We start from the raw sequence: 20,610 nt of genomic DNA on the forward strand, positions 1-20,610 counted from the left end.
TTCTTTTTAAACTTTTTTGTTTTTAAAAAATTTTGAAAAACAGAATTGCCACGGGTCAGAGAAATCAGGGAAGTTAGGAAAATGTCAGAAAATTTAAAAAATGTTGTAAAATTAAATATACTATTAGAAGGTAACTAACATTTTCATGTGTCAAAAATGAAAGTGATCAGCGACCTTTAAAAATATTGAATTCTCCTTGAATTTATTTTTTTTACCTTGAAAATATTTAAATCACTTTGAATTTTAAAACAAAACTTTGAATTATTAAAATTTTATAAAATAATATTTACAGTTTAAAACACTATAAAAATCTTAGTTTAAGATTCATATTCAAAATTAAAAATTTAAATACAAAGAATTAAATGTGACGTAAAAAAATTTTTCATAAAATTTATTCAAATTCATACAATTAGTTTACTAAATTCCTGACTTCCAACAACAAATAAACACATTTTTTTCACAATAATTAGCACACAAAAATACGTAAAAAATTTTTGAAAATGTATCAAAATAATTAAATTTTTCAGGTTATATTTTTAGAAATAATTGAATTTTAGGCGATTTTAATTTTGAAAATTAATTGAATTTCACAAGTTTTTAAATTGTAATTTTTTTGTATGTAAATTTGAATTTCTGAAGATTTTTTTTTACAAATTCTTAAGTTATTGAGTGTTACGGAAATTTTAATTAACAATTTTTGCAAATAATTGAAATTTCGAAGAATTTAAAAAAAAAAATTTTAATTAATTAAATTTTCGAAATTTAGCAGATCCATTTTTTGTTCATAATTAAATTTTAAAATATTTTCATTTGTAAATTTGGAAAAAATTTAAAAGTTTAAAAAACTTTGTAGGTACAAATTTATTGTAAAAATTTAATTTTGATATTTGGAAATAATTGATATCTCGAAGAGTTGCAATCAAAGTTTTTAAATAATATAATGAAATTTTTGAGTAAAAGAATTTCATTAAAACTTAAAAATTCGTAATGGAATTTTTTTTAAGAATTTGAATTGTCCTTTATACAATGTTTTGTTTAACATAATTTTCATTTTATCGAATTTTCATTTATCACAATTTTTTTTTTAATAGAATTCCCATTTGATAAAAAAGAACAAAATCCGAAAATATCAGGGAAAAATCCAAAATATTGTCTGGAAATCAGGGAAATGTGAGAGAAAATTATAATGAAAATTTTGTGGCAACCCTTTTACAGTTATTTGCTATTTTTTTCTTTTTTTTACAAAAGTTAATTTAATAATTAATTCTTTATTTTGATTTTTGAAATTTACTTTTTATAATTTCGCATTTATTTTTAGTTTGATTTTGAGTTTTTTATTTTCCTTTTTTGACACTCTCACAAATGAAGAGTGTATTTTTTCAGCGTGGAGCCTTTGTAAGCGAACCTGCGATTTTAGTAAAGAGAATCAATATGGGAAGTCAAGTTTGGTCGATGGAAAAACTAGAAAATAAATTGGTCGACATGCGGGACATGTACGAAGAACGAAAATACTCTAACAATTGCCAACGGTTGTCAGCCGTTAAGGTAAATAAAAATAAAATAAAATTTTCTCCTTTTTTTTTGATTTTATTCATCACATTTTTTTCATGTTACAAAAAAAATTTTAATATTGATAGAATTTTTACTTGAGAATTTAAAGTGTTTAAAATATAAAACTTTTTTTTTTAGGATGAAGTGCCTGGAAAAATTCAAGATCCATTTTATGAGACCCAAGAGAATCATAATTTAATTGGCGTGGCGAATATTTTCTTGGAAGTTTTATTTCACGATGTACGATTGGATTATCATACACCAATAATTAGTCAACAAGGTGAAGTTGCTGGACGACTTCAAGTTGAAATCAGTCGAATATCGGGACAATTTCCACAGGATCGTATTTGTGAAGCGGCATCAGAATCGTCGACAGATTCTGGTTCTTCTGAATATGATGATTATTCGGGTTCAAGTCACATTACATGCCGTGTGACTATTAAACAAGCGAGTGGTTTACCATTGTCATTAAGTCACTTTGTATTTTGTCAATATATTTTTTGGGGACATCCAGAACCCATTGTTGTACCACCATGTCCGTCGTCTGAATTTTCCGATACAAATTGCGTTTCAGGACAAAAAGATTCTCTTGCATTTAAATTCGATCACACAAAAGACTTTACTGTTTTAATTAATGAAGAATTTATGGAACATTGCTCGGGTGAGAATTGTTTTTTTTTTATTGCTAATGCGTCTTATTTTAATTAAATTTAAATTAATTTTAAACGAAATTAAGAAATTTATAAAGAATGAAGAAATTTTGAAAAATCTTTTTACTAAAAGAGAGGAAATATTTTTTCTTTTTTTTACAGAAGGTGCATTAAGTATAGAAGTTTGGGGTCATAGAAGTGCGGGTTTTTCACGCAGTAAACCTGGTTGGGAAGTGGAACAAAAACAATTGGCAAAAGCAAGATCATTGGCAGATAGATGGTCGGAATTGACGAGAAAAATTGAACTTTGGGTGGAAATTCAAGAATTGAATGAACAAGGAGAATATACTCCTGTTGAAGTCGTTGCCAAGCCAGACACATTGACAGGTAACCATTTTTTTTTTTTTATAATTGTACCGTCAACCGTGGCTATTATACTTAAAAAAAGCGCTACATTTTTACTTCGATCTTCACTAAAATTCAGAATTTAAATAAAAAAAAATTTCAACTCTTGTCTTTACATTCCGTTTGTAAATTTACGCAATTTTTAAATTAATTTACATTCGGGTTGAGTTTTTACTTTGAGATTGGTAAAATAACTCTCAAGTTATGTTTCTTTACTACGTGGGACGCATGGTAATTTTTTTTCAACGTCCGACGTAGTAAAATTACCCTGAAATTTATTTGTCAAACAATATTTACACCAAGCATCTTAAACATTTCTGTATAAATATTTTATTAATTTAAAAACTGACGCCCCGATAGACGGTTACTATTTTTTTTCTAAATAAAATTTAATTAAAATCAAAATTTCATTTTAGATGAATTAAACGAACGTTTATTTTATTTTATTAAATAAATAAATTCGTCGATTGAAATTTTGTTTTATGGATTTTTATCTTTAAAATATTGATTAATTTTATACTTAAGAGTGTTGGAACGGTTTTTGAAATTCTTTAGCAGGGATAGACCTTTAATTATCGCCCTACAAAAACGGTACTGTATGTATTCGACACTTATAATAAAAATTAAATTTATTTTTTATTCATTTTTCTTTTTGTAATTTTTTTTTTGTTTTCACTTTTACGGCAAGAATAATGTTAAATTTAATATTTGTATATATAAAGGAAAAAATTGTTTCAACGAAAAATAGAATATTTTTCAAGTGTTATTACACCTATTATTGAGCAGGAATGAATAAAATATTTTTCTTTTTCTTCTTTTTTTTTTTTAGGTGGGATTTATCAGTTACGACAAGGCCAACAACGAAGAATACAAGTTCGAGTGAAACCGGTACAAAATTCAGGAACATTGCCAATAATCTGCCAGTCAATTTTAAATATTGCAGTTGGCAGTGTCTCTGGAAGGAATCGATTTCAAAATCCTTTGGACAGTTATCAGGACGAGGATCTTAGCATATTACGGGAAAAGTGGAGTGACGCTTTAATGAGAAGAAGACAATATTTGGATCAGCAGATACAAAAGCTCATTAATAAACATGGTAAAATTATAAATATTATATTTTTCTATATAATATAAAAATAGAATAATTTTATAAAAATAATTATAGTTGAATTTTATTCAAATTAATATTAATTAATTAAATTATTAATTAACAAATTTTTTAAACTTAAAATATTGATTGAATTATTAAATTTAAAAAATGTCAGGTAATTAATTTTTATTTTTTATTTATATTCAGAATCAATTTCCGACCAGATTCCAATTTTTACATGAAATCTTTCAATAAATTTTTCATTTTTAACCCTCGGAGTGATTTATTTTTTTTCAATATTATTGAATAATAATAAATATTTAATAATAAAAAAAATACTTTATTAACTAAATTTATTAAAAATATCGATATTTCGATGTTTTTTTTGTTTCTGATGTTATGCTATTGAAGTGACTTTTTTTTATTGTCGACTTAAAGTCAATCCGAGGCCTGAATTTTTAATATATAAAATAATTTCCTTTAATAATTACTGAAATAATTTGAATATGTGCAGAAAAAACTGAACAGGAGAAAGAGAGGGAACAAAGTCTGGTGGATCAATGGGTGAGCTTAACGGAAGAAAGAAATGCCGTATTAGTTCCTGCAGCAGGTTCAGGTATTCCCGGCGCACCTGCTGATTGGAATCCACCATCTGGCATGGAACCACATATTCCAGTTTTATTTCTTGATCTCAATGGTAAAAAAAAGAAATTTAATTGTTTGGCTTTTTTATATTTTAATTATATTTATTTCTAAATTTTGCATATTTAAATATGCACAGTGTATTGAAACTGTTCTATTCTTTTTTTTTCAAGCTGATGATCTCTCAACACATCAATCAGGCGAAGAAGTATCCGTTAGTGGATTAAATTCAATTTTACCAAAAGAACACGGGCACAAATTTTACAATTTACCAATTATTCGACATCTCGAGAAGGATGTTTGTGCCACGGCGCCTTGGGATTCGAGTATACACGACAGTGTACATCTTAATAGAATCACGGATGGTAAAATTAGAAAATTTAATATTATTAATTTATTTTTTTTTAATACTAAAAATTGAAATTGTTGAAATTGAAATTGATAACATAGATATAATTATAATTATTTAAATGAATGAATTAGTTGAAAAATTAATTAGCTAATTGAAAATTTAATTTCAGCTAACGAAAGAGTGTTTCTTATTCTAAAAACTACCGTCCGTCTTTCTCATCCAGCACCAATGGATCTTGTTTTACGCAAGAGACTCTCTCTTAATATTTATAAAAGACAAAGTATAACTGAAAGAATTTTTAAGAAAATTGGACGAACCGATTGTTTATCACAGACTGGAGTTACGTACGAAGTAGTTTCTAATATACCAAAGGCTAGTGAGGAGTTAGAAGATCGCGAAAGTTTGGCACAAATTGCCGCCAGCGGCGAAGACAGCAATTTATGTGATGGCGAAACTTATATAGGTAAATAATTCTTTTTTTTTAAATATAATGATAAACAATTTTTTTTTTATCTTTTAAAGTTTCTCTTGTATATTCCTAAATTGTATATTTTCCTTTCTCAAGTTGTCGTGTTTTTTTTTCTTTTTCAATATTTCCTCAAACTGTTCGTGGTTTAAAATTTTCATTCAAATTTTACTTTTTGTTTTAGAAATTCTTAAAACTAATTTATTTAAAGTAGTTTCAAAGTATATTTAAAACTTTTAATAATAATAAATTTTTTATTATTAATAATTAAAGTAAAAGTAGAATTTTTTTTATAGAAATTATATAATTGTTTACGCTTTTATTGCTACTTATTTATTTTATATTTATTGAAAAAAACTAAGAAACAAAACTTACTTTATTATTTAAATAAAAAATATTTTTAGTTTTAATGCCGAAAGTGAACCTTGAAAAATCTTGAAAAGTCAATGAATTATTTTTTCAAAAATTGCTGAACATCTTAAATATAATATAATATAAATAATATAATATATAATGTAATAAATTTATATAATTATAGTTTTATTAAAAATTGATATGAATTTTGTTTTCTTTAATTATATTAGAAAAATATACTCGTGGTGTTTCGGCTGTGGAAAGTATTTTAACGTTAGATCGTCTAAGGCAAAATGTAGCCGTGAAGGAGCTTTTGCAAGCACAGGGTCAGCCTTTGATGCGAAAGACAGCGAGTGTCCCCAACTTTTCACAGGTAATATTTTCTTCTTTTTTCTATTTTTCAATTTTATTTAATTAAATTCATTTTTAATCACTGTCAATTAAAAAGTTTACGTATTTTTATTTTAATCATTTATTTTGAAATAAACAAATAAATAAATTAGTTATTTATCATTTTTTTTTATATAAAATAAACAATAAAATCGTAATTTATAGATCATGAGATTCGATACGTCAATGGACTCCTTAAATGTAACTCGTTCCGAGAGTGTAACAGACCTAAATTCAGAGCTAAGTAACCTAACACTCTCACGCAGAGCATCTTCAGGACACGCGAGGAACGATGACAATTTCTTGACGACACCGCCTAAATCCTTCGGAATTGGTATGTATTATAAATTCCTTTTATAAATTTTATCTATATTTATAACTATAATTTAAAATATTATAACATTATCATAATAATAATTCTAAGATTTCTTAATTTTTCGAAAAAAAATTTTTAACTAGTTGAATAGAATTTTCTTTTTAATTGACAATATAAAATTAAATTCTGATATATTAATTAATACATATTGCTATTAATTAAAATTATAATTTTAAGAAATCGTAGAATATTTTATATCTAAATATTTAGGACTCGAAGAATTGAAAAAAATTATTTTTAATTATTTCCGATTGTTGATAATATATAATTAACATGTTAATATTATTTTTTTTTTACAATTACAATTTTAACAATTCTCAACCGTACTGATCTAAAGTACAACAACAAAAAGGTAATTCAATGATAAAAATTGAAAATATAAATTTTCTGCTCTTCATGCGTCAGCCCCAATGCGACAGCAGTGCGAATTTTTTTTTTTTTTTTTTTATGTGATCATCTCAAAATAAAGAGAAAAAATGAAAACTTAAATTTTTTTTAGCTACATATAATTTTACAATGCGCAATATTTATTATCACAATTTAGGTAGCTGTTGCAAAAATGCTTTGCTGCCGATTGGTGGCTTAATTTGAAAAAAAAAAAAAAAAAAAAAACAATAATTGCCCATGTAGCTTTAGCAAAAATTATTATTAAATAGAATTTTGCCACTTAAGTAGACCCTATATTTACATTTACAAATAACTTTTTAGCTTGTAAATTTAAGTATACGAACACTGCATTTATTTAAGTTCAATTTTGTATTTATGTTTAAATTTTTTTATTTAAATTATTGATTATTTGTTAAATTCTCTAATGAAGATTTTAGTAAATTTGTTAAAATATGATAAAAAAAAACGAATTAAACAAAATTTTCCAATATATTTTTTACAACTGTTTTCAATTTTAATTTATTTTTATTTTTTACATAATATACCTTTGTGTTTTTAAGATATATTTAAGGTATAAAAAAAATTTTTTTTTTGTTAAAACTTTAAACTTAAACTTTAAGCAGAAATTAATATGTGAAATTATTATTGACATACTGACTAAGGAATTTAGTCTTAGAATAATATTATTTTAATCTATAGACTTAAGTCATTTGTCATAAAACTTGGTTCGCTTTTTATTCTTCTCATCTAATGAGGAATCGCCAATTACTGAGATGTGGCTTATGCTGTGTTTTTGTATTTCGATTGTCATGAAATTCATTTTTCATTAATTTTTTCAAGCCTATTATTGTTTTTTTATTTTTATTATTATTATTATTATTATTATTGTTATTATCACTATTATTTTTATTATTACTATTAATAATTAATACTATTATTAGGCAGCAATAACTATTTTAATTAAATGAGAAATTAAAATTAAAAGACAAAATTTTTTTTTTATTTATATTGAATTGACAATAATTGAAATTTAAATAATGACTTTATTTTTTGTATTTTTTTTATTTTGTCTACAAAATTATTTTGTTTTACCGTCAACTGGGGTAATTATATCCACAAAAACGCTATTATTTTACTCGAAGTACATTAAAGTTTGTTTATTTATAAAATATCGTAAAAAAAAAATTTATAATTGCTTTATCTATATGAAATCTCTTCTTAAGATAGTCTTGAATGCAGTAAATAAAAATTAAAAAATTTTTTTGCTAAAATTTTTCAACAAATTCGAAAATTAAAATTGCAATTTTATTAAAATCTACTGGCGATTGAAACTGGACCCTTGGAAGGGTACAATTACCTCAGTTGATTAAATTTTAATATTAATTCCTTTTTATTATTATTATTATTACCTATTATTTATTTATTTATTTATTTTTATTGTCTATTAGAAAATGATTAATTTTTTAAAAATTTACAAACTTAATATTTTATCTACTTTATTTATTAAAAAGTTACTACTCAACACTAACTACTAATATTATTAGTATAGGTATTATTATTCTTTTTTTTTATTTACTTATTTTTCTGGCAACTGTACTGAGTATGATTTTTAAAATAATATAATCATTATAATGATGTCTTATTATTTTTATTATTATTGTTATTATCTTTAAAAAATAATATCATTCATTTAAAGCATGAACCTTTCATATGTGATCCGGAACGTTTACGAGACCTTCGATTTTATTCCCCTTTTGCATTTCTATATTATTAAAAAAAAAAAATAATAATAATAATATTTTATAATATTAATTATGCACTTATCGAAACTTATGAAAGGCAATTGCAGTCACTTAGATTAAAAGCGAATCTCAATTTATATATTATATAATAGTCTTGTCACAGGTATTTGGAAGAATCCTGATTTTTGTATTATTATTTATTATAAATTGCAATTTTTTTCTCTACATCATGTCCGCAAATCTGATTCATTTGTTCAAAAAAAAAAAAAAAACAACAAAAAAATGGGAAATGAATTTATTCCAATCATTTCATGCTTCAGCTTGAATTATTTTTATATTAGCTTTAATATTTCAGCTTTAAGCTTTTTATTCTCAAAAGTAAAAAAAAAAAAAAATCGGAAAAATTTGTCAGATTTGATGTTCATCATGTACATTTTTCAGCTTCTGCCATGTTTTTTTACGACAAAGCTATGTTCAACTGTAATGATATCCCTTTAATTTAGAAATTTATACTTGAATTAGAAATATATTTATATAATATGTAATTATATGTAAATTAGAATTATATGATTATAATGTCGTTTTTTTTATTTATTTTGATAAAATATTAAAATAGAATTAGAGATACTATATATTATATTAGTTATTGAAATTAGATTTCTACTGTTTGTTTAATTAAAAAAGAAAAGGGAAAAAAGTGCACTTAGAAAAAAATTTTGTATATTTAATTTTTTTTTCTTTATATTGCAAAGAAAGAATTATTGGTGGGGAAATTATTAAAAAAAATTGATTAAAATTGTTATAAAATTAATAATTAATGCCTATAATTATTAATTAAATACTATAATGTTAATAGTAATAATTTTTTAATTTAAATTTTTATTTTTATCATTAATTAATAATCAACAATTTATAATTAATAATTTATTGTTATGAAATTGAAGTACAATATAAAAAATATTAATTTGAATAAGTTTTTCAATTTTAAAATAATTTTTATTATAATCAAAGGAAAATTTCCCTTTTTTTTCTATAAATAAAAATTCTTTCAAATTAATGTCTTTAATATTCCAAATGAAACATTTTTTTCATTAAAATAATTCATTTTTATTTCAAAAATCTATTGTTTTCAAAAATTCATTTTCAAAATTCCTTTTTTAATTAAAACAAATTTCTTGTTAACAAAAATTTTTTGTTATGTTTATAAAAAATTTATAAAGAATATAAATATAAATTATAAAAAAAAAAAAAAATCCAAGTGCTTGAAAAGTTGAACGTAGTTGAAGTCACTTTTTATAAAGAAGTCGCCTGGCATTTATTGAGCTCCTTCTTTTATATATTAAATTTATAATAAACTACAAAATATAAACAATAATTTCTACATGATAACCAAAAAAAAAAAAAATATATTAATGACTAATTAAATAATAAAAAAATGTCTTGCTTTTTTGTTCCTCTGTTTATCACTACGACTTCCACCACTATTTTGGCCCACCCAAGGCTCCATTCTCAACTCAGGTAAAATGGAGTCTTGATTAAACGTTTAATTTACACGATTGATACAATAAAAAAAAATATATATATATTTATTATTATAAACAGTAATTAGAATCGTTTCGTGAGTGATTGAATTTAATTGTTACAGTTATTTGCTCGTATTTATATGTAAAAGAAAATCTATGTAAATACAGTTTTTTTTTTTTTGTAATTATTGATTTATAGTGAAGAGTATCGATTGTGTTTCTGTCATTATCTCTCTTTCTCTCTCTTTCTCTTATTTTGCATGGGAATGTTTAGGCATTGTATTAGTTTGTCAAATATTTTTCAATTATTAATGCCTTTTATTTTTTATGTAAATTTTTTTTTTTTTTCAATAAAGCTTTTGCGTAAATATTGCATTCGATCGACGCACGAAGAGATCCCTTTATAATTTAGCGTCTGTTTTAATAAAGAATATTCACATTAGAAGTCATTCAAGTGGAATCGCGACGTAAGAGGATTATTGATATGAATTTTTTTTTTTTTTTTTTTTTTTTTTAATTAAAAACCTTATGATGTTTAACGTGCATTTTGATAAACAAATTGTTTTTTAATATAATTGGTTCGAATAAGTGGAGACAGTTTTATTTTATATATATTTAATTTTTATAAAATTTTTATTCAAATTTTTTTTTTATAATACAAGGCTAGAATTTTTATTTTTTTATTATTAATTTTTTTCAAAATAAATTTATAAATATAACTAAAACTTATTTGAGCCAATTTCACAGAAATTTTTTGTACAAATACACTAAAAACCATTTTTTTACAGACACTCTTCAAATTATATTTACGATAATATGCTTTTTTTTTCTTTAAAAAAAAAAAACTCACCAGGAACTCGATTATTATTTTTCGAAAAATTTGTGATTCAAAAATAAGTGATTCGCGATAAATTAATTAGAATTAACAGAGTTTTTAATTGAAAGAATTTTCATTTGTCCGAAATTGCAAATGATTTTAAAAATCGCGCCAAAATCTTTCTGTCGATTTAAATGAAAATTCGAGCAAATAAAAATTCTGTGAAGTTAAATTTTTGGTTATATAAAAATTCTGTAATATGGAAAATTGTGCTGATGAAAATTCTGTCAAATACTAATTCGAACAAATAAAAATTTGGCTCAAAACTATAATTATTAATGAAGTTCCATAAAATGATAATTCTAACAAATGATTTTTAGAACATAATCATAACATAATTTAAAGTATAATTAAAAATTAAATTACATAATTAAGAACGGAATTATATATAAAATAAAAATGATTTTAGATTTGAAGAAAAATTTTCAAATTGCTTCCTTGTATTTGGATCACAATTCCATGATCATAATTATTTACAAAAAAAAAGAAAGCTAGTTTAAAGTCAGGAGGTACACTTTTGTAATAATGATTAGTAATCGTTGATTGAGGACGTTATTGTTATAAACAAAAGAGTGATTAGTTGTTTTGCATGATATCAGAGAGTAAAAAAACATAGTGCATGTCTATTGAAAAAAAATAATGTACTTTGAATTATTGTAAAAGGTTAATTATTGAAAAAAAAACAATAGCCATTGACTTTAAACTAATAATATTTTAAATGCATTTTAAAATTTTTTGTCCAAAAAAATGTACATAATATAAAAATAAGTTTGTCATATTGTATATAATTGTTAAAATAATTTTTTTATTAATCTATAATTTAAATTAATTTTAAAACTATTCTGTAAATATTATTCTAATTATTGTAATATTATTTCACGCAGTTATTTTTATTGTTATTTTAATATATTTTTTAATATTGTATAAAATTCACATCGAGAAAATATCGACGATGTCATTGTACACAAATTTGCATTGGTAAATTTTTTTTGTAACAATTTTTGAAATTATTTTTTAATATTTTTTTATATATAAAAAGATTGTAATAATTTTTTTTTTTCTATTTTCTTATTTTTATTAATATAATTTCTCTGTTAATATTTTCGTACATAAAAATACTAATGCAGAATTGTGCAATATTATAAGATGAATCAAGGTGATAATTTAAAATATAAAAGATAGCAGAAAATGTAAGAAGGAAAATTTTTTTTTTTTTGTTCAATAAATATTTTGACGCGGTTGAATCGCTTTTTTTAAATTAAAATTTTCTAAATTTAATTCAAATATATATTATTTTGCCATTTTTGCACTTTCTACTAAAATTTATTGTTTGAAAAAAAAATCCAGAAGAAAATAATTTTTCAATTTTTTTTTTCTTAGATTTTTAAAAAAAATTTCAAGGAAAGAAATTACGAAATTTTTGTTAAATTACTATCCCAAATGAAATAAACAAAAACGAAATATTTATTGAAAATTTACAATTGAAGATATAAAATTGAAAAAATTTATAAAAACAAAAAACAAAGAAAAATTAGAATGTAGTTCCCATGATTCATCAGTTTATAAGCCTGCAAACGGCCTATAATAATAATAATTTATGTTTGACAAAAAAAAAAAAAAAAAAAAATGTAGAGTGTAGTTATCATTTAGAATTTATTTTATAATCAATATATACATCTGTCTCCTTTCAGCGAGACCAACATTCCTGAATCTCAACCTGAATCTCAACTCATTGACACGTCTGCAACAATCCACCTCTGCCAAGTGTAGGTGACACATAGTTGTCTGTTATTCTTTCAAATTTATTTACAATAATTTTTAAATTATATTTATTCGTTTGATATTTTTATTTATCTATTGTCTTGAAAATTTGAAAGAGTACACAAACGACCATCTTAGCAGAGTTTTGTTTCATTTTTCTCCACCTTTTCATTTATGTTCTTTCAGGCTAGAATTAATATCGCATTTTATGTTTTGCTTTTAAAAAAATATTTATTTTCCTAACACTATTTTAGTTTCCTTAATTTTCCAGGTATTTTCAAACACGTGTCATAATTTAATTTTTTTGTAAATTTTGTATGTTAATATTGCGTGCAAAAATTAATTCATCGTAGAAAATTAAAAATTGTTATCAATATTTTTTGATAAATTTTCTAATTTTGTTTATCATATTATTGCGTGCAAAAAATTATGTTTTTGTATAGAAAATTAAAAATAGTTATTATCAATACTAAATAATTGAAAAAAATTAATATTTTAATAATAATTTTTAATATAATATTAATATTTAATAATTTTTTCTAATCTAGTTTTCAATTTAGTGTTCATGTGTTTTTATGTTTAAAAAATCAAATTTGAAAAAAATTTAATTAAAAATTTTTAAAAATTGAATAAAAATGTTATTTTATTTAGAATAATTATTAAAAGTTTCATGTAGAAAATAAGTAAATATTGACACGTGGAGATGCGATAATTTTTTTTTTTTTATTATTTCAGTAGCACGTAGATCCTTTTTATTTTTCATTTTTTGTAGAAGTAAAAATTTAGAAAAATAAGTCCATCAGTTCCGAACTGGCATTTTTAGTTTTATAAAATTTCTAATCTTCAATTATAGATAGTTTAGTATTTAATATTCATCGAATTATATATAGTCAGATCGGTTCTGATTGGTTGATGAAAAAAATGAATAATAATTATATTGAAAAATTACATATTCTGCAATATTTTCTGTTTTTTTTTGTGTTTTTAGAGTGTTTTTAATTTTTCTTTCTTCAGTATTCGTCTAATTAGACCATTTTTAATTTATAGCTTCGCCTAATATGGTTGGCAGTAAATTAGGCCTACGTATGACTACGCTTCATGAAGAAACTTCAAATACAGGAAATCAATTATCTTCGCCTATTCAAGATGATGATGAAGAAAAAAGTGAAGCCGATTATGGTGACTACGAAACATACCAGGTATTTTGACGAAAAATTTATTTAAATAAAAAATTATTTTTTACACTTTCACTTTTACTATATGTGACAAAAAAAATTTGTAAAATAATTTTAATTTTTCGATATTATTATTATTATTAAACTAAAAGGAACGAAAAAAAACTGAAAAATCAGAAATTGAATTTAGAAAAAAATACCTTAAAACAGGTTAATTTCTAAGAATTTTTTTTTATTTTTAAATAATTATTTTTTGTACATTAACAAAAGAAATCTCTTATACTATCCAAAATTTTGCATTAAAAATTAAATTATTTGAAAATAAAATAGACATTTGTTGTAAATTTATTTTCAAATATTTCGAATAATTTTTTTTCTTCCTGTAGAAAGTGGAAAATTTTCCGACTTAGAGTTAAGAAATTTTATTTTTAATTTAATTTAATCTTTTTTATTTTGAATATAAATTAAGCTTTTATCTACCAAAATACAATGTTACATAGAATAAGAATTGCAAAATTTACTACTGAAAATGCTATGAAAAAAATTAATTTTATCATTAGAGTAAAAATATAAGTGCGAGTGAAAATATAAAAAAAAAATATATTTACAATTGTATTTAAATAAAAGTGACAGTTTAAAAAAAAATTAATTTTACTGTAAATGAAAGGAAAAGTGTAAAAATATAATTTTAATACATATAAGTAAAAGTGTAAAAAATAATTTTTTTTTTTTTTTTTTTTCGAGTGACAATAAAAGTGAATAAGTAAATAAAAAAATAAAAAGAATAAATCAAAACCGTCAATAATGTCGGGGAATTTTTAACCTAATGAAAATTATAAAAATATCAAAATTTTACATACCGAAAATTTAAATAATGTAAAAATTTTCCAGTCAGGGAACAGTCAGAGAAATGTCAGGGAATTTTGCAACTGAAATTTTGCGGCCACCATGATTTAATTCAAAAAATAACTTGAAATACTCGAAAATAATTTTAAATAAATAAAAATAAATAAATTCATTTGTAGTATTTTAATTTGAAAATAAATTTAAATAAATAAAATATCTCCTATATCTATTATTAATTATATATTTTGAAAAGAAATTTCAATTCCTTCTTTTTAAAAATATTTTTTTTTTTAATTATCCAAATTAGTAGGAATAATGAATTATCATAAAATATTTAATATTTGAAATAAAAATTGATAATCTGTAAATTTTATTTTGAAATTATTGTTTATTTGAAAGTTGATAATTTTTTTCTATATGTAATCAATTCGAATGATTATGTTTAATTATAGGCTCCGCCAAAATTAGTAAAACCCCTGACAACTTCTCGTACACTGGACTCTCTTGTTGAGCTTCAATCAACGAAAATCAACACACCTAGTATGAGTAGTAGTGGCTATGGATCGCAAGCTGTTTCAACAACGAATCTAACTTCTGAAGACTCAATTTCAATAAAATCGATTAGCGTTGATGAGACCCCAGACACTGAATGTAGAACACTTTTTGAAAATAAAAAACCCGAGAGAATGGACAGTTCTTTGGTTGAAGAAACGCCTGAGGAATATTTTGGTGAAATAAATACTGAATTGGAAAAAATTACTGAATCTCCGACATCGTACAGAAAAAATAATTGGAGAACTGGTTAGTAATAATTATTATCAATAATGTAATTAAATATTAATTTTTGTTGGATCAATTCATTATATCTCACCTAAAGTCATTGCACATAAAAATAATGTAATTGTTAAAAAATTATTTTACTTCAAGACAGTAATCGTATTTTTTTTAAAGTTTCAAAAAATTTGAGGTTTTGCAGAAATTTTTTTTTTACTGAAAAATCAGCTAAAAAAAGATAAATTATTTGTTATTAAAATTTAACGAAGGTCAATTACCACTGGAAGAACCAAGTTTTAAGAAAAAATTTTAAACTTACAAAAATTATTTATTTTGTATAATTTGCATATGATTGAAATTTTCTTTATTTTGCTTCTTTAAACTTTTTTAAAAATTATTTGATTTAAATGAAACATTACTTATTTTTTTGTTGGAAATTATTTTTTAAACAAATAACAATATTTAAAAAAAAACGGTGAATTTGTTTAAAAATTCCTGTGATGAAGATTGTAAAAATTATTTTCTGAAAATCGGATCATTTTAAACAAATTTTAAACAAGCGATATGAATAAAATTTTAATCATATATGCAAAATATATAAATAAATAATTTTTGTAAGTTTTAAATTTTTTCTTAAAACTAAGTGTCGGTTCTTCCAGTGGAATATTATTAATGATATTTTAAGTTTTTTTTTTTTTTAAATAAGTAGGAAAAATGTCTAAAAAAAAATTCTGAAGACAATTCAATTTTAGACTTTTTATTTGAAATTTTTTTTAAATAAATGAATTTTAAAAGAAATATTAAAATTATTAAAAAGTAATTGAACTTTGGAAGAGTTATAATTGAAATTTTTAGAAATATTTAAATCTCAAAAAATTTGGTAAATTTCAGACAATAATTAAATTTTACATAATTGAAAATAATTTATCAAATAATTTTAGATAACATTTTTTTTAAAAGTAATTGAATTTTCAAAGATTTATAATTCAGATTTTTGAAAGTGATTTTTAATTGAAATTTTTGGTGATTTCTGTTGATGAAGAATTTATTAGAAATTATAGAATAAAATTGAATTTAAAAATTTTTCAATTAAAAAATGCTTTTACACAATTCAATTTAATTCAATTCAATTTAAATTGAAATTTTTGAAAATAATTGAATTCAAATGATTCGGAAGAGTTATTATTGAAATTATTAAATTTCAGAAAGTTTTAGATATAAAATTTGAAAAATAATTAAATTTTAAAAGGTTTTAAATTGAAAATTTTTGGTAATTTTATTTGCTGATTTTTTTTAAACAGTAAACAATTGTTAAATTATATAAAATTTTTAATTGAAAAATAGTTTAAGATAATTTGAATTTATGAAGAATTTCATTAAAATTATTAAAAATAATTAATTCAGAGAAAAATTTTAGTTAAAAATTTGTTAAATTATTGAAATAAAGAAGATTTTAACATCTGCATTGTATACTAAAAAAGATGTAATTTGTTTTAAAATTTTGAAAAAGAAAAGAAAAAAAAATCGCATCTTATTAAAATAATTCGAAAAAAAGTCCTATTTTCGAATAAAAAGTCAGAAAAAGTCGTATAGTCCGAGGCCTGAGATAATTGTCAAAAATAAATTGTACGGATATAAAAAATTGTTATATTGTGAATTTAAAAATTTCTTTCTAAATATAGTCCGCAATGACTTTAGGTGAAATATAAATTTATTAATTTTATTTATCGCCAATAATTTATAAATTGCAGAAAATTCGCGAAAAAATACAGATCAAATTGGTGCTTACGTAGAAAGGGGAAAGAATTGTTCTGTCGTTGTCAGTGAAGATGAATCAATTCACAATTATGGAAAGAGTAAAGATGTGAATAATTCCGATGGTGACAATGAAAAAAGAAAGGAATTTGAAACAAGTCAAACATCGAATTCAGGGGATGATAGTCCCTTGGAAGGAAATTCGATTATTCAAAATAAATTATCGCCAGGAAAGGTGATTATTAATATTTATATTTTATTAATATAAAATTTTGAAATTTTTTTTTTAATTTACTGTTATTTTTTTTGTGTTTGTAGGTTGTGAGAAGAAAGAAAACTTCGCTCAATACGGGTAAATTATTAAGTTGTCAGCACAGGGCATCATTTCCTATGGTCCGTCCACAATTTTCTGAAAGTAAGGCTGCTGCTCATTTGGAGCAGACAATGCAACCATCCATGTCCTATGAGAATGGTGATACTAGTTCTTCTGAGCGAATCGATGGTGTGTAATAAAAATCATTTTTTAAAATTTTTTAAATTCAGAAATATTACACACATCTGATAATAATTAGTTCATTTTTAATAATATTTAACCTTTTTGAAAATTCGATGCAAAAATTCCAGAAAAATAATTTATTATTTCTTCGGTTGTGAGGAAATAATTTTTTTTAATGTTTACATAATTTTTTGAAATTTAAAAAATTTTTTTAAATAATAGAGAAAACTATTATTATTAATACAATTCGAGAAAAATAAATATCCCATAAATTTTACAGTTTAAAAATTATGATTGTCCTGCAATGGAAATTTTTTTTTTTTAAATCTGTTTATTTACCTTGAAAAAAATAAATTATAATAATGAACTTTTCTATTTCACAGATGATACAAGTGAAAAAAGTTCAGTCTTTGGTTCGCGGCATGATTTAACAAGAATTGAAGCACCATTACCCGATTGGGTTGTGATTGGTGAATCGGTTTTAATTCGCCCTTACAGTTATTCGGGAGTCATTGCTTACGTAGGTCCCACGCATTTTGCATCAGGAAATTGGATAGGAGTTGAACTTGACGCGCCCACGGGTAATTTTCTCAAAAAATTTCACAAATAATTATATTACTTTTTTTTTTTTTTCTCTGTACAAAATTAAAATTACACTTTGGAATATTGTAAATGACAAAAAAATTTAATTGCAATTTAGGGAAAAATGACGGTACTGTTGGTGGTCATAAGTATTTTACATGTCGTCCAAAGTGTGGAATTTTCGTTAAAGTCGATAAACTTATTCAAGATAAACGTGGACGAGCTCTTCGAAATTACACTAAACAGGATACTTCATCTCAATCCACATCATCATCATCAATGCGACGAAGTTCCAGTAGAGGTATAATAATAATTTAATTTTATCAAATTCTCATATGACGAATTTTTTATTGGATCAAATTTTTGACAATATTCATTTGAAGAAATTGTCAATTAATTTCTGAATTTCACAGGCGAGGGATTACATTCTTTGCGTCGAAGTCGAAGTCGGGGAGAAGGTCTCTGGACATCACTAACACGTTCATCACCCCGAAACAAGTAAATAAATAATAACATCGCTTATTAAATACATCTTCGTTTCGAATCACTAAACGATATCTTAAAAAAAAAAAAATTGCCTACATGTCTATGGTATATGTAGCGACAGTGTTTTCAGTCCCTTAGAATTTAGGGCAGCTATTGATTGTCAATAATTATAAATATTGAAGATATTAGAACTAAATTAATGCGTATAACACAAAAAGACACACACATGTTTAATATTTCTTTCTTTTTTTTAATTTTTTGTTGATTTCAAAAAAAAACATGTAGGCGCTACAGTTGTTTTAATTTATATTTTTTAGAATAGTACGAATGCATAATAATAATTATAATAATAATAATAATAATATGTAATCATAATTATGTGTCGTGGGCGTAGAAACGTGAAATTTTAACCGATTTATAAGCATTCCACTGTTTTTTATTTTTTTTTTTTTTTTTTAATTTAATTATATTTGGAACCGCTGAAATTTTATTTTTATGTTTCCAATTGTAAGTAAAACGGTAGATTCATATTTGTGATTTAATTGTACATTTTAAGAATAATCAAAAGAATTTTTTTGCGCTCTCGAAAAAAAAATAGCGACATCAATATAATAATAATTATTATAATAATATACTATTATTATTAAATAATAGAAAAGATTGCTCGGCAATTGGGGGAAAAAAAAAAGAAAAACAAAGAAAGAAGTATTGCATTTTGTTTTTAACGATTTCATAACTTTTGCATTTCGTGATAATTACAATGAACTTCGACACTTACCAAAATTACCGTGACGGTAATTAAAAATTGGAAAAGTGTGATTATCAAATCGATTGTTTGTTCGTTTTCTTTTTTTTTTTTTTTTTTTTTTTTTAATTTTTAAATAGAGAAAAAAAATAATCAACTACTGCGTTATGTAGTTTATTTAAAGATTTTATATGTATACAGTTGTTTCATATATTGTATTTTTTTATCACAATCTTTTTAAGTTCTATCTTATTGTACCATACATTTTCTGTCACTTTTACTTATGTTTATTTTACAAGACTATAAGGACGTTAATTTATAAATACGATTTACGCTGGTCGGGGCGTTGTTAATTATTAGTTGAATACATTTTTAATTTAAAAAAAAAAAAAAAAATCAGTTTACTGTTTTTTCGATATATCGTGTGCGTTATTAAATAAATGAAAAAAAAAAGAAAAAAAAAGGCTGCAGGGCTGCAATATTAGACTCATAAGCTTAGGGCACTAGATGATAAATAAAAAAAGAAAAAAAAAACGAGCTTTATTGCATTAATCGCGCTGATAAATAATTTCCTTTCATTTTTTGATAGCATATTCTCAAAACTATTCAATGTAATTACTACATTCATTCTCTATAAACACTTATTCTGCGTACGAACTGTTTATCTATTTGATATACATATATTATATATATATTATCTCAATACGACTTGCTCATTAATAACTATTCCTTTTTTTTTTTTTTAATTAATTTGGCTGACCAAAAACCAATTATTGTCCTAGTCTTTTGAATACTTTCAAAAAGAGCAAAAACATGATAATTCAATGGAAAGAAAAAGAGAAATCAAACAATATTTTTTGATTCCATTAAAAAAAAAAAGAGAGAGAGAGATAAAAACGTACTAACACCGACGATAAAAAAAAACAACAAATTTTAATAATATTGAGATTTAAAAACCTCAAATTTGTCCATATTGTGCAAAAAAAAAAAAAATAATAATAATAACAACCATTTCTGTCCAATTAGAACAATACTAATATTATATCGCTAATCAATATATTACATGTAATATTTGTGGAGCATAACGATAAATCTTGCCTCGGGCGCAACGTTTGCTTATCGTACAAATTATATATTTGAATCATTTATGAAAAATGACGTTTTAAAGACTTAATAATTGACCTA

At 22.9% G+C, this 20,610-nt stretch overlaps 1 protein-coding gene across 5 annotated transcripts in view; it reads left to right on the forward strand.

The window, feature by feature from the left end:
• LOC127280859 (kinesin-like protein KIF13B) overlaps nucleotides 1-19,546 on the forward strand; it is an 85,746-nt gene extending 66,200 nt beyond the window's left edge. The window contains exons 11-28 of one of the 5 annotated variants that reach the window (XM_051304161.1): nucleotides 1,369-1,545; nucleotides 1,690-2,212; nucleotides 2,364-2,588; nucleotides 3,436-3,702; nucleotides 4,211-4,393; nucleotides 4,512-4,703; nucleotides 4,860-5,153; nucleotides 5,741-5,883; nucleotides 6,066-6,234; nucleotides 9,906-9,923; nucleotides 12,497-12,571; nucleotides 13,614-13,765; nucleotides 15,040-15,388; nucleotides 17,113-17,351; nucleotides 17,435-17,618; nucleotides 17,996-18,193; nucleotides 18,313-18,495; nucleotides 18,608-19,546. In XM_051304161.1, the coding sequence (XP_051160118.1) occupies nucleotides 1,369-1,545; nucleotides 1,690-2,212; nucleotides 2,364-2,588; nucleotides 3,436-3,702; nucleotides 4,211-4,393; nucleotides 4,512-4,703; nucleotides 4,860-5,153; nucleotides 5,741-5,883; nucleotides 6,066-6,234; nucleotides 9,906-9,923; nucleotides 12,497-12,571; nucleotides 13,614-13,765; nucleotides 15,040-15,388; nucleotides 17,113-17,351; nucleotides 17,435-17,618; nucleotides 17,996-18,193; nucleotides 18,313-18,495; nucleotides 18,608-18,696 (3,660 nt within the window). In that variant the 3' untranslated portion in view covers nucleotides 18,697-19,546. The remainder of the gene's footprint in view (nucleotides 1-1,368; nucleotides 1,546-1,689; nucleotides 2,213-2,363; nucleotides 2,589-3,435; nucleotides 3,703-4,210; nucleotides 4,394-4,511; nucleotides 4,704-4,859; nucleotides 5,154-5,740; nucleotides 5,884-6,065; nucleotides 6,235-9,905; nucleotides 9,924-12,496; nucleotides 12,572-13,613; nucleotides 13,766-15,039; nucleotides 15,389-17,112; nucleotides 17,352-17,434; nucleotides 17,619-17,995; nucleotides 18,194-18,312; nucleotides 18,496-18,607) is intronic. The other 4 variants (XM_051304162.1, XM_051304163.1, XM_051304166.1 and 1 more) reach the window with 4 other exon arrangements.
• Nucleotides 19,547-20,610: the final 1,064 nt, after the last annotated feature.

Source organism: Leptopilina boulardi, unplaced genomic scaffold (assembly GCF_019393585.1).
Source record: "Leptopilina boulardi isolate dan_hultmark-lab unplaced genomic scaffold, ZJU_Lbou_2.1 LbouV2_255, whole genome shotgun sequence".
Lineage (NCBI taxonomy): Eukaryota > Metazoa > Arthropoda > Insecta > Hymenoptera > Figitidae > Leptopilina > Leptopilina boulardi.